Source organism: Meles meles, chromosome 5 (genome assembly GCF_922984935.1).
Source record: "Meles meles chromosome 5, mMelMel3.1 paternal haplotype, whole genome shotgun sequence".
In the NCBI taxonomy this organism is placed as follows: domain Eukaryota; kingdom Metazoa; phylum Chordata; class Mammalia; order Carnivora; family Mustelidae; genus Meles; species Meles meles.
This window is the reverse complement of record NC_060070.1, coordinates 126,935,030-126,948,137: the sequence shown is the minus strand read 5'-3', so window position 1 is coordinate 126,948,137 and position 13,108 is coordinate 126,935,030. Positions and strand designations below refer to the sequence as shown.

At 37.5% G+C, this 13,108-nt stretch overlaps 1 protein-coding gene across 8 annotated transcripts in view; it reads left to right on the top strand.

The window, feature by feature from the left end:
* The window catches only part of EXOC2 (exocyst complex component 2), a 297,739-nt gene that overhangs the window by 185,348 nt on the left and 99,283 nt on the right, over nt 1–13,108 (top strand). For all 8 annotated transcript variants that reach the window (XM_046004926.1, XM_046004927.1, XM_046004920.1 and 5 more), the window contains one exon: nt 2,332–2,448. In XM_046004926.1, coding sequence (XP_045860882.1) covers nt 2,332–2,448 — 117 coding nt within the window. The remainder of the gene's footprint in view (nt 1–2,331; nt 2,449–13,108) is intronic.

Genomic DNA, 13,108 nt, shown 5'->3' with positions numbered 1-13,108 from the left:
TAACACCCTAAATCTTTTAGGCATCTCCTAGTTGATACAGCAATGAGTCTCCTCTTAATCTACTTCTGTCCTCTTTGAAGAATGGAGTACCGGACTCTGATGTGGCCCTGGCAACTGGGAAGCAGCCAGAACTACACATTAGGTTACATCTCTATTGAGTCACATTAAACTTACTGTCAGCCACACAGCAGGTGTTTCATACTTGCTTCTCCCAGTCACAGGACCTTATCTCTCCCATTTTACTCCCTAAAATTGTTCATTTGGTACCAAATTCAGTTCCTGTGTTTCTCTGCATTTGTATGATAACTCATTAGATTTGACCCAGATTATTGAGATCTTCTTAGGGTTTTGTTCTGTTATTCAGCAGAGAGGCAGTTATGGTAAGGTAGAGGTTCAGGTTGCTTCCTGGTCTTCTTACTGACTGAATAATCTTGGGCATGTCATTGAGGGTGTCCAGTTTTCTCCTGGACAAAGTTGAGACGGTAATGCCTACAATCTCAGAGATTCTGTGAGAAATAATTGAAATAATACATAATTGGCAAGCACTGCCTTTGATAGGTTGAGTTATTTTCAAACATACATATTCATTTAAGTTCCTAGTAAGCTTTTAATAAATATTCAAGTTTAAGGATTTGATTATTGTAGTGTTCAATTATTCTTCCCACTTTCACTTCTTCTGATTGGTCAGAGTTGGGAAGAAAAATATGATTACCAAGAATAAGACTTCAAATCACTCAAATTATGTTTCCATTTTGGGGGAAGAACAATGCAGATTATAGGGAGAAAAATGTAAAAAGTATTAATTAACAGGGCAGAGAGGATGTGGCAGGCCCCGGGGGTCTGTTAGACTATAAGATTAATATTTGGAGGAAATGGTAATTGAGGATTGATCTTATAACTGAAAAACCAGTTGAGATTTTTGCAGAGTGTAGCATGTTTAGAGTGGCTGATGACACCTTATGTTTACTTTATTTTATGTTCTTTATGAGGACCACCATATAATGATAATTCCAGGTATGGGGCAGGAGGGAATATACCCCTTCCTCAGACTGACCTGTGTGCCTATACAGTGCTATTTACTGCTTTCTTTCTGGTTCTCATTTGCCATTTATTCACAAAATGTGAAGGAGTGGTATACATAACAGAGCCTTATATTCCTTGTTTTGTAATTTATTTCCCATCCATCGATTAATTCAAGGCCATTCACAACATTTCATTCACTTGAGGATACTTTTAATAACTCCTTGCCCTTTAATTATATTTGTTGATGACCAAAAGGGGCACAGAATAGGCCACACTGTGCCAGCAATAGATAATAATATTTTAAATAAAGAAATTTAGAAAGTTTTAAAATTTCTGATGGAGCTAAATGAAATTATTGTGAGGTATAAGCTGTACTCGGCAACTGAGTTCAGAGTGTTGACTTTAACATAAGTTATATATAAAACATAAGCAAAATATGGCTGAAAATTTTCCCTGGAAAGTAGTTTTGCCTTAATGTTTAGTCAAGGGATCTTAAATCAAAGCCCTAAATTAGTCACTGTTGTTCTAGAGAATGCTCTCACACTGAGGGAGCATGGGAAAGTGTTCTCGGTGAGCCACAACAGCGGAGATAACTGCCATTCCTGGAATTTTGTTTACAAAAATAGTTCTTCTGAACTGTAAAATGATGTTTATTCATCAGCCTTGGGGTGTGGTAATTTTGATAAGAAATTACCTTAAAGTGGCTAGAACCCTGGAGAACATAGGAGTATGAGGCTCTAGCCCTCATCATATCCAATACTATGGGAAAGTTCCCTGCTTTTGTTTTATCACTCCCCATGAGAGGGAAAGTATTCTACATAAAATGCATCTGTGAAGGCCCAGATTTTGGAAGGACCCCATCATATAGATGGCATTATAATTCTCTTTCAAGTTAAGAAAAATTTATAAATTACTTTCTATGAATTTTTGCATTTGTAATTATTTTAAAATAACAATTTTATAGCCTTTTTGTTGCAGAATAACCGTAAAATAAACCCCTTTCACAAGAACAACAGCTGATCCTACCTTACTAGTTAACTGTTTTTCCATACAGCTATTAAATTTCAAAGACAGCATTATTTGACTCTTCAGTGCATTACGTAATAACAAGCAGTTATAAAATAAAGAGTTACAGAATTATATTGTTTCTCTCTATATTATTATTGGGGAAAAAGGGACCAAGAAAAACAAAACATTGAATATTGATATTAAACATGAAGAGATTATAATTAAGTGTCATTAATGATAACTGTTACCCAGTTTGTTATTATATAAATGTAATTTTCTAAACATTTGTTTTACTTTTAGGAACAGAGACTTTTGATAGTTCTGAGTAACTGCTGCTACCTAGAACGTCACACCTTTCTGAATATAGCAGAGCATTTTGAAAAGCACAACTTCCAAGGAATAGAGAAAATAACACAGGTAAATGAATTATGCTAAATGAACAAATTGGTTATTTTAACAATTTAGTTTCCAAACTACTTTCTTAGTACCCCCTCTCTTTTGCTTTTCTATACTTTTCTGTCCTTACCCTCCCCACACCCATATACCTTCATCTTCACCCTACCCTGACTTTGAATGATTCCTGCCCTTCTTATAACTCACCTTGAGAATTGTTAATTTAATATTCTCTTCTCTTCTCTAGATCAAAGCTTTCTCAAGGCAAAAGCTGATTTACTCCTCACACAGGCTGCTCAAAGTAAGGGAAGGAACTAGGAAAGAAAGGCATCAAACCCAAATCTTTAAGAACATCTCAAATTTGGCTCCTTTTAGGTTAAAACTTTTACTTTAGAGCCAACAACAAACTCCCTGAGCCTGCAGATAAACCTCTTTCTGCTTATTCACACCTCTTCTTCCTCTGCCCCTTTCCAAATGACCACAATGATGCTTTTGCTTTTTACTGTGCTGAAGCATGGCACAAGTGCTCAAGCACAGGGACACACACGAAGACTCACACACACCAGAGTGGCTTACAACAGCTTTCCTCCAGAGGTTTAATGACTTACCTGAAAAATACATGCTCTCCACTCTCTAATTCATGGATTTAGCAAGTTGGACAAAAATGAGTGCTGTATAAATCAATGGAGTAGGTTTTTCTTTAGATGTTATACTTTGTTTATATTTTTTCAAGTAAGCAGAAAAGGAAAAAATGAAGCAACCTTCTTATTAAAGGTTGGTTGGTTCTTGGGCAAAGGTTTATCAGATTTCTAAGTAAAACTAAGCTAGAACCACTTACAGTATTCTCAGTACAAAAAATAAGAAAGATAATGATCTTGTTAATCTTATAATCAAAAAGTACTCTTGATGGATTGCATACTTTTTACAAATGATAGTTACGGTTTATGAACTAGAAGTGGATTTTTTTTTTCAAAGAATGAAAATGTCAAAGTGGGTGGCTCTGTCTTGTTTTCCTGCCTTTTCGTAAAGATTAATCATCTTGATGAGAAATGTGACTTAAGGCTGTAGGGCCAAATGTTGAGTTTATTTCCAGAAATTTTTGTATTGAGAATTGCAAGGTGCTCCCCTGCAGTAAAGAATTCATACTTGTACAGAGTGACACTTTGTTTTTTGTGCAGTAACAATAGTGACACAAATATATTTACTGAACAGCTTTTTTAATCATTTAAAAATACATGAAATGATTAGGAATTGCATATAACAGAAGGAGTAAGTTTGGTTCTCTTTAGGTTTTTACAAAGTTATGAGTAGTAACTGTTGCTTCAGTTTGTATCATAAATAGAATGAAGTTGACATACAAGGCTTTGATATCCTTCCTAGTCTTGTTGATATCACTTTTTTTCAAAGATTTATTTATGTATTTGAGAGAGAGAGTTGAGGGGGAAGGGCAGAGGGAGAGAAAGTCTCAAGCAGACTCTGCGCTGTGTGTGGAGCCTGACCTGGGCTTTGATCCCATGACCTGAGATAATAACCTGACCAGAAGCCAAGAGTTGGACGCCTAACTGACTATGCCACCCAGGTACTCCCCAACTTTTTAAAAAGATTTATTTATTTATTTGAGAGAAAGATAGAGAGAGAGTTGTTGATACTATTTTGAATCCAAGGTAAAATGTTGGATCTGGAGGTAAAGCTTGGAACAAATGATGAACCGTTTTTCACACTCAGAATTAGGATTTTTTTTAGAATTAGGATTTTTTAATATTTTACATTAAATATTTTGAAATCATTAAGTTGAATAATAAATGAATCAATAAACTGAGTTTAGATGATAGCATTTGTGCTGATTCTGTTTATTATGAGTGAATCCATTAATTTTTATGATGCCATCCAATTAAAATAATTTTCTTGCATTAATGGAGAAACACTGCCACTGCCATTATTTTTTATAGTTCCCTTTTCGAAGACAGAAATCTCTAAAGCCATAGATCCCAGAAAAACTATGGGGGCACATTGTTCACACAAATAGTTTGTTATTCATTCTGTCACTTTGTAATTGTAAATAAGAGTAATTTATTTATTTTAGAGAGAGAGAGCTAGGGGGTGGGTAGAAGGGAGAGGGAGATAAGCAGACTCCCCACTGAGTGGGGAACCTGATACAGGGCTTGATCCCAAGACCCTGAGATTGTGACCTGTGCTGAGATGAAGAGTTGGATGCTTAACTGACTGAGCCACCCAGGTGCCCCTCAATCATTATTTTTAAAAAGGAGAAATACTGTGAAGCCATCAAAAAAACCCCATAAAATCTTGCCATTTGCAACAAGGTAGATGGTAGAGGGTATTTGAAAAGTCTAAAAAAATTTTTGTTTAATTATTTATAATGCACCAAAGATAAACAGTTATATTTTAGTATTTATAGTAATCAGTACTTTTATATACCATATACCTATATGTATATATGTTAGAAAAATATGAGACATATTTTTCTGAATTTAGTTTACATTAGATATATCTTTTTCTGTTGACAGTTCTGTTGTGAACACCTTTATTAAATATGGAGATGTGAGTTTTATGGCTTATAACAGTTGCTAATGTGGATGTACTTTTTTTTTTTTTTTAACTTTTTCCTACTGGGAACCTTAAGGTTATTTTTGTTCTTGTTACTGAGAGGTGAAGATAATTTCGAGCACATGTTTTATTTCTCAAAATCGATTCCTAGAAGTAGAATTAGAGCTCTAAAGACTCTTGGTAAATATTGCTGGTTTCATCACATTTTGGTCATCATTGCTGATTATAATATTTTAATTTGATAGATAAAAATACTCTTTCATGATTTAATTTGCATTCCTTTCCCTATTTGGTAGGTTAACACTTTTTCATATATTCATTGACTATTGATATTCTAGTAGAGTTCATTTTAAAGGTATTTAGAGGGTTAAGGAAATCATGTTTTTCATTTTAAGTGTGCAAACCAAATTTGCCACAAGTCATTAATTCTTGAGGCCTTTGAGAAGGGAAAATAGAGCTATATCGTTAATACACTTCAGTACATAATTTTATTGTAGTACCTATAATTATATAATTCCAAGGATTTTTTTCATATATAAAATGCTATTTTAACCTGCCCCAGTCTTTAAAAAACAAACATCTATACAAATTTATAATTTGTATAGTTGCAGATTTTTGACTGACTTGGGACTGTAATCATTAAATTAGCTGGGCATTAAATTCTTTTTTTTTTTTAAGTTTTTATTTATTTGACAAAGAGAGATCACAAATAGGCAGAGGGAGGCAGAGAGAGAGGGAGAAGCAGGCTCCCCACTGAGCAAAGAGCCCGATGTGTGGGGCTCAGTCCCAGGACCCTGAGATCATGGCCTGAGCCAAAGGCAGAGGCTTAACCCACTGAGCCACCCAGGCACCCCTGGGCATTAAATTCTTGATTGATGTTTTATTTTATGCACCTAAATCTCTTTCAGAAATTTTGACATGGTAGGTGGGGAGAGGGCAGCTTCTTTTTTTCACATGTCCAGGAAAGATCCTTTACATACAACAATCAATTTTAAAGATTTTTGTGTCATCTGAACCATACGTATATACCATATTTTACATATTTGATTATTTTTAGCTTAATTGTATATATTTCTCAAGTTTCATTTGAAATCATTTGAATTCAGTATATGATGTGAATGACTATAGTTTTGAGTCCTCACTGTATTATCTCTTTATATTTTATTTTTCCCATCTCTTCTCCAGCTAAATTTTGTTTAGAGGCTGTTTTTATATAATACATATTTGTAAATGAATGTGTTTTGGAGTTCAGTAGATTAGAGACAGATGTGTCCCTGTCTGCTAAATATTAGTTTTAACCTTATTTAACTGCCTCAATTTCTTTGTATAAATGGGAAGGGAAAAAAGAAAGAGACATAAAGAGGTAATATAGTAGGAAGGACACAAGGACCTTATGATTTATAAAGTAAAATATTGGTTCCCCAATACAGAAAGTAATTCAGAAAAGCTTTCCCAAAGTAAGGAGGAATATAAGATTTCACAGAGAAGTGGTTGTTTCAGAGATGAGAGAAAGGCATTAACTCAACATGAGGCAGGAATCTATCAAAATCCTAGAGGAGAACATAGGCAGTAACCACTTCGACATCGACCACAGAAACTTCTTTCAAGACATGTCTCCAAAGGCAAAGGAAACAAAAGCGAAAATGAACTTTTGGGACTTCATCAAGATAAGTCTCTTTGGAAAGTTGGGAAGGTGTAGGCAATAAGTGAATAAGACCGTTGGTCATCAGTTCCATATTGTGTGGAGTCCTAAATCAAAAACCTTGAACCTGAGCAGGTACAATTGAACAACTTAAGTAATTGTCTTTTACCATCCTTGTCCTGTTCCTATTATTTGGACTTGTACTTTGTTTCCTCTTCACATTCTGTGCCTTTTTCTTAGGAGATCTCATCTATTCCCACTGCTTCATTTATCATTGATGCCCGTGAGTCCCAAATCTGTATCTTTAACTTATATTTCATTCCTACGCTGCAGATCTGTTTCCTATCAGACGTCTTCACTAGAAGTTGCCACCGGGATTTCAGAGCAGCTTACCCAAACCAAAGTCATATTCCTTCTTCCTCCTCCAAATCAGCTTTGCTTTTTGTGTTTCCTGTCTTGGTCGGTAATCACTGAGTCAGCAAGCCAGGACTTGGGAATTGTCTTTGACTCATGAACCTTAGGAATGGATGGTTCAACCTCTGAACGATCTTCTCTCTCTCCCTCCCTAATTTGTTCTTCCTAACCAAGATCAGCTCTCTTTCATCATCTGATCCTTGTGCTATTGCAGAAGCCTTCCTCCAAATGCTTTGCTTATGCTCTAAATTTCACTCTTTAATTATCCATGGAGTTTCAAAAATACAGATCTGATTATATTCTTCCTCCTTCCCACATTTCAGTCTCCTCATTGACTGAGGAATAACACTTAAACTCCTTAGGCTGATGATGTTCATATTGTTTTAATCTAGACCCTTACTTCTTTGTCTTATGCTATTCATCTCCTTTATACTTACCAATACCCTATTGTTTAGTTATTCATCTTTTCTTGAGTATTTTGTATGATTTGTCAGGTCTTTTATTCCTTCAACAAACATTCATTCAACATCAGCTTACCAAGCCATATTTTAAGAATATTTACCTGTAGCATCTATTGTTCTAAGGGTCTGTAATACCTTTTCCTCAACCTCAACATGACAAAATCTTGATCATCTACCTATCTATCTCAGATACAGATGTCTCACTCTGTGGAAAGACTTCTCATTCTTTCTCCCAAACTGCAAAATGGATCAAATTCTCTTCTTTATTCCTGTGATACCTTTTTTTATATTACAACACTAGAATATCATCTTAACACATTATATCATGATTAGTTTAATATTGGTATGCTTCTTTTCTAGATTATAAATTCTTTTCAAATATGAAAATATTAAATAATTTTATTTCTCCAAGGGACTAAATCTTATATAGGTATAAGATAGAAGAACAAGGGTGCCTGGGTGGCTCAGTGTGTTGAGGCCTCTGCCTTGGCTCAGGTCATGATCCTGGGGTTCTGGGATCAAGCCCCGCATCGGGCTCTCTGCTCAGCAGGGAGTCTGCTTCCTCCTCTCCCTCTGCCTGCTTCTCTGCCTACTTGTGATCTCCGTCTGTCAAATAAATAAATAAAAATCTTAAAAAAAAAAAAAGATAGAAGAATAAAAAATGAATGCATGTTCACCTGTTGCCAGGCTGAAGAAATGGAGTATATTCCCAGGACTGTTTGTGCCCTGCACATCTGAATCATCCATTTTCCCTTATGGTTAGACACTTCTGCATTTTGTGGTTTCTAAACAATACATTATTTAATATTACCTGTTTTTGACTTTTAAATAGCATAAATGGGATTATATGGTATGTATTTTTTTCTCTGATTTGCTTTCTCTACTCAATATTGTTTTTGATATATATCCATGTTGCTACATGTAGCTTATGCTAATTTGTAAGACGAATTAAAAATTGTATTCATGCTTAGTGAAATAAGTCAATCGGAGAAAGACAACTGTCATATGATCTCCCTGATATGAGGACGTGGAGATGCAACATGGGGGTTAGGGGGATAGGAGAAGAATAAATGAAACAAGATGGAATTGGGAGGGAGACAAACTATAAGTGACTCTTAATCTCAAAAAACAAACTGGAGGTTGCTGGGGAGAGGTGGGGTTGGGAGAGGGGGAAGGGGGTTATGGACATTGGGGAGGGTATGTGCTATGGTGAGTGCTGTGAAGTGTGTAAACCTGGCGATTCACAGACCTGTACCCCTGGGGATAAAAATACATTATATGTTTATAGAAAAAAATTAGAAATAAAAAAAAAGACCAAAAAAAAAAAAAGACAACACAAGCGGAGTGGTAGGGCCCCACTGGGGATTGCGTGGGTGGATAACCCCGGCAGGAGGGAGAAACACTCATAGGGCGGGGTGAGTAGGGGTGGCAGACAGCAGGGTGTCAGGGCAGCAGGGCCTTATCAGGGCCACAATGGTAGGTTAATGCAGGGGTAATGGCTGAGGACACCTGCAGTTTATCACTTCTTGAAATCGGTCAGCTGTCATCTGTACGGACTACAGTAATAGGCATTTGTTAAGAATGAACGCCATACCCAACCTAAAAAAAAAAAAAATTGTATTCCTCTTTTCTTCCTATTAGTTTATATAACATTGGAATATTTGTTCTTTGAATAGTTATAAGAACTCTCTAGCTTTTTCTTTATGAGATGATTTTTAATTATTCGTTCAATTTCTTTAATGGTAAAAGAACCATTCAAGTTTTGTTTCTTCTTGTTGGTTGTGATCATCTGTATTTTTCTTGGGCTTTCTCCATTTTGTCTAAATTTCTAATTTTATTGGTATAAAGTTGTATTATAATAGTTTCATATTATCTCAATTTCAGCTGCATCTGAGGTTATTTCTAGACTTAATATTTTCAGTCTTTTTTCTTGATTAGTCTTTTCAAGAACCAAATTGGCTTTACTAATCTCTCTGTATGTCCTTGTTTCCTGTCACAGTAATTTGAGCACTTAGCTTAATTGTTTTCGTTATGTAGCTTATTGATTCCAAACCTTTCTGCCTTTTTTTTTCATTTTATTTATTTTTTCAGTGTAACAGTATTCATTGTTTTTGCACAACACCCAGTGCTCCATGCAAAACGTGCCCTCCCCATTACCCACCACCGGTTCCCCCAACCTCCCACCCCTGACCCTTCAAAACCCTCAGGTTGTTTTTCAGAGTCCATAGTCTCTTATGGTTCGCCTCCCCTTCCAAAATTTTTTTTTTTAATAAACATATAATGTATTTTTATCCCCAGGGGTACAGGTCTGTGAATCGCCAGGTTTACACACTTCACAGCACTCACGATAGCACATACCCTCCCCAATGTTCATAGCGCCCTCCCCCTCTCCCAATCCCACCTCCCCCCAGCAACCCCTAGTTTGTTTTGTGAGCTTAAGAGTCATTTATGGTTTGTCTCCCTCCCAATCCCATCTTGTTTCATTTATTCTTTTCCTATCCCCCTAACCCCCCATGTTGCTTCTCCATGTCCTCATATCAGGGAGACCATATGATAGTTGTCTTTCTCTGATTGACTTATTTCACTAAGCATGATACGCTCTGGTTCCATCCATGTCGTTGCAAATGGCAAGATTTCATTTCTTTTGATGGCTGCATAGTATTCCATTGTGTATATATACCACCTCTTCTTGATCCATTCATCTGTTGATGGACATCTAGGTTCTTTCCATAGTTTGGCTATTGTAGACATTGCTGCTATAAACATTCGGGGACACGTGCCCCTTCGGATCACTATGTTTGTATCTTTAGGGTAAATACCCAGTAGTGCAATTGCTGGGTCATACGGTAGTTCTATTTTCAACATTTTGAGGAACCTCCATGCTGTTTTCCAGAGTGGTTGCACCAGCTTGCATTCCCACCAACAGTGGAGGAGGGTTCCCCTTTCTCCGCATCCTCGCCAGCATCTGTCATTTCCTGACTTGTTAATTTTAGCCATTCTGACTGGTGTGAGGTGGTATCTCATTGTGGTTTTGATTTGTATTTCCCTGATGCTGAGTGACGTGGAGCAGAGCACTTTTTCATGTGTCTGTTGGCCATCTGGATGTCTTCTTTGCAGAAATGTGTGTTCATGTCCTCTGCCCATTTCTTGATTGGATTGTTTGTTCTTTGGGTGTTGAGTTTGCTAAGTTCCTTATAGATTTTGGATACTAGCCCTTTATCTGATATGTCGTTTGCAAATATCTTCTCCCATTCTGTCAGTTGTCTTTTGGTTTTGTTAACTGTTTCCTTTGCTGTGCAAAAGCTTTTGATCTTGATGAAATCCCAATAGTTCATTTTTGCCCTTGCTTCCCTTGACTTTGCCGTTGTTCCTAGGAAGATGTTGCTACGGCTGAGGTCGAAGAGGTTGCTGCCTGCATTCTACTCAAGGATTTTGATGGATTCCTTTCTCACATTGAGGTCCTTCATCCATTTGGAGTCTATTTTCGTGTGTGGTGTAAGGAAGTGGTCCAATTTCATTATTCTGCATGTGGCTGTCCAATTTTCCCAGCACCATTTATTGAAGAGGCTGTCTTTTTTCCATTGGACATTCTTTCCTGCTTTGTCGAAGATTCGTTGACCATAGAGTTGAGGGTCTATTTCTGGGCTCTCTATTCTGTTCCACTGATCTATGTGTCTGTTTTTGTGCCAGTACCATGCTGTCTTGATGATGACAGCTTTGTAATAGAGCTTGAAGTCCGGAATTGTGATGCCACCAACTTTGGCTTTCTTTTTCAATATTCCTTTGGCTATTCGAGGTCTTTTCTGGTTCCATATAAATTTGAGGATTATTTGTTCCATTTCTTTGAAAAAAATGGATGGTATTTTGATAGGGATTGCATTAAATGTGTAGATTGCTTTAGGTAGCATGGACATTTTCACAATATTTATTCTTCCAATCCAGGAGCATGGAACATTTTTCCATTTCTTTGTGTCTTCCTCAATTTCTTTCATGAGTACTTTATAATTGTCTGTGTATAGATTCTTAGCCTCTTTGGTTAGGTTTATTCCTAGGTATCTTATAGTTTTGGGTACAATTGTAAATGGGATTGACTCCTTAATTTCTCTTTCTTCTGTCTTGTTGTTGGTGTACAGAAATGCAACTGATTTCTGTGCATTGATTTTATATCCTGACACTTTACTGAATTCCTGTACAAGTTCTAGCAGTTTTGGAGTGGAGTCTTTTGGGTTTTCCACATATAGTATCATATCATCTGCGAAGAGTGATAGTTTGACTTCTTCTTTACCAATTTGGATGCCTTTAATTTATTTTTGTTGTCTGATTGCTGAGGCTAGGACTTCTAGTACTATGTTGAATAGCAGTGGTGATAATGGACATCCCTGCCGTGTTCCTGACCTTAACGGAAAAGCTTTCAGTTTTTCTCCATTGAGAATGATATTTGCGGTGGGTTTTTCATAGATGGCTTTGATAATATTGAGGTAGGTGCCCTCTATCCCTACACTTTGAAGAGTTTTGATCAGGAAGGGATGCTGTATTTTGTCAAATGCTTTTTCAGCATCTATTGAGAGTATCATATGGTTCTTGTTCTTTCTTTTATTAATGTGTTCTATCACATTGATTGATTTGCGGATGTTGAACCAACCCTGCAGCCCTGGAATAAATCCCACTTGATCGTGCTGAATAATCCTTTTAATGTACTGTTGAATCCTATTGGCTAGTATTTTGGCGAGAATTTTTGCGTCTGTGTTCATCAAGGATATTGGTCTGTAGTTCTCTTTTTTGGTGGGATCCTTGTCTGGTTTTGGGATCAAGGTGATGCTGGCCTCATAAAATGAGTTTGGAAGTTTTCCTTCCATTTCTATTTTTTGGAACAGTTTCAGGAGAATAGGAATGAGTTCTTCTTTAAATGTTTGGTAGAATTCCCCTGGGAAGCCGTCTGGCCCTGGGCTTTTGTTTGTTTGGAGATTTTTGATGACTGTTTCAATCTCCTTACTGGTGATGGGCCTGTTCAGGTTTTCTATTTCTTCCTGGTTCAGTTGTGGTAGTTTATATGTCTCTAGGAATGCATCCATTTCTTCCAGATTGTCAAATTTGTTGGCGTAGAGTTGCTCATCATATGTTCTTATAATTGTCTGTATTCGCTTTTGGGAGCTTCTGTTCCCTGAACGCTTTCCGTAGAGTTCCGGAGGACGGGAATGAAAATGGCGGCCTCCTAGTCTCTGGCCCGGAGGAGCCGAGAGCCTGGGGCCCCACTCCTCAGTGCGCCCCCAGAGAACAGCACCCAATCACTCCCGTATCCCCAACCTCTAGCCGCGCTCCGAGCTCACCCAGCCCGCGACCGGTTCAAGGTAACCCCGAGCTGAGAGTTCAGTCCTCGGCTCTGTCTCTGCAGCCGGCTTCTCCGTTCTAATACCTGTGAGCTCTGCGACACTCCGACATCCCCGATCCTTCTGTGACCCTGCGGGACCTGGGGCCACACTGACCCGGCGTGGGCCTCACCCTGGTTTAGCCTCTGGAGCAATGTCCCTCAGTGGAACAGACTTATAAAAGTCCTGATTTTGTGCTCCGTTCCTCCGCCGCTTGCCGGGAGCCGGCCCCTCCC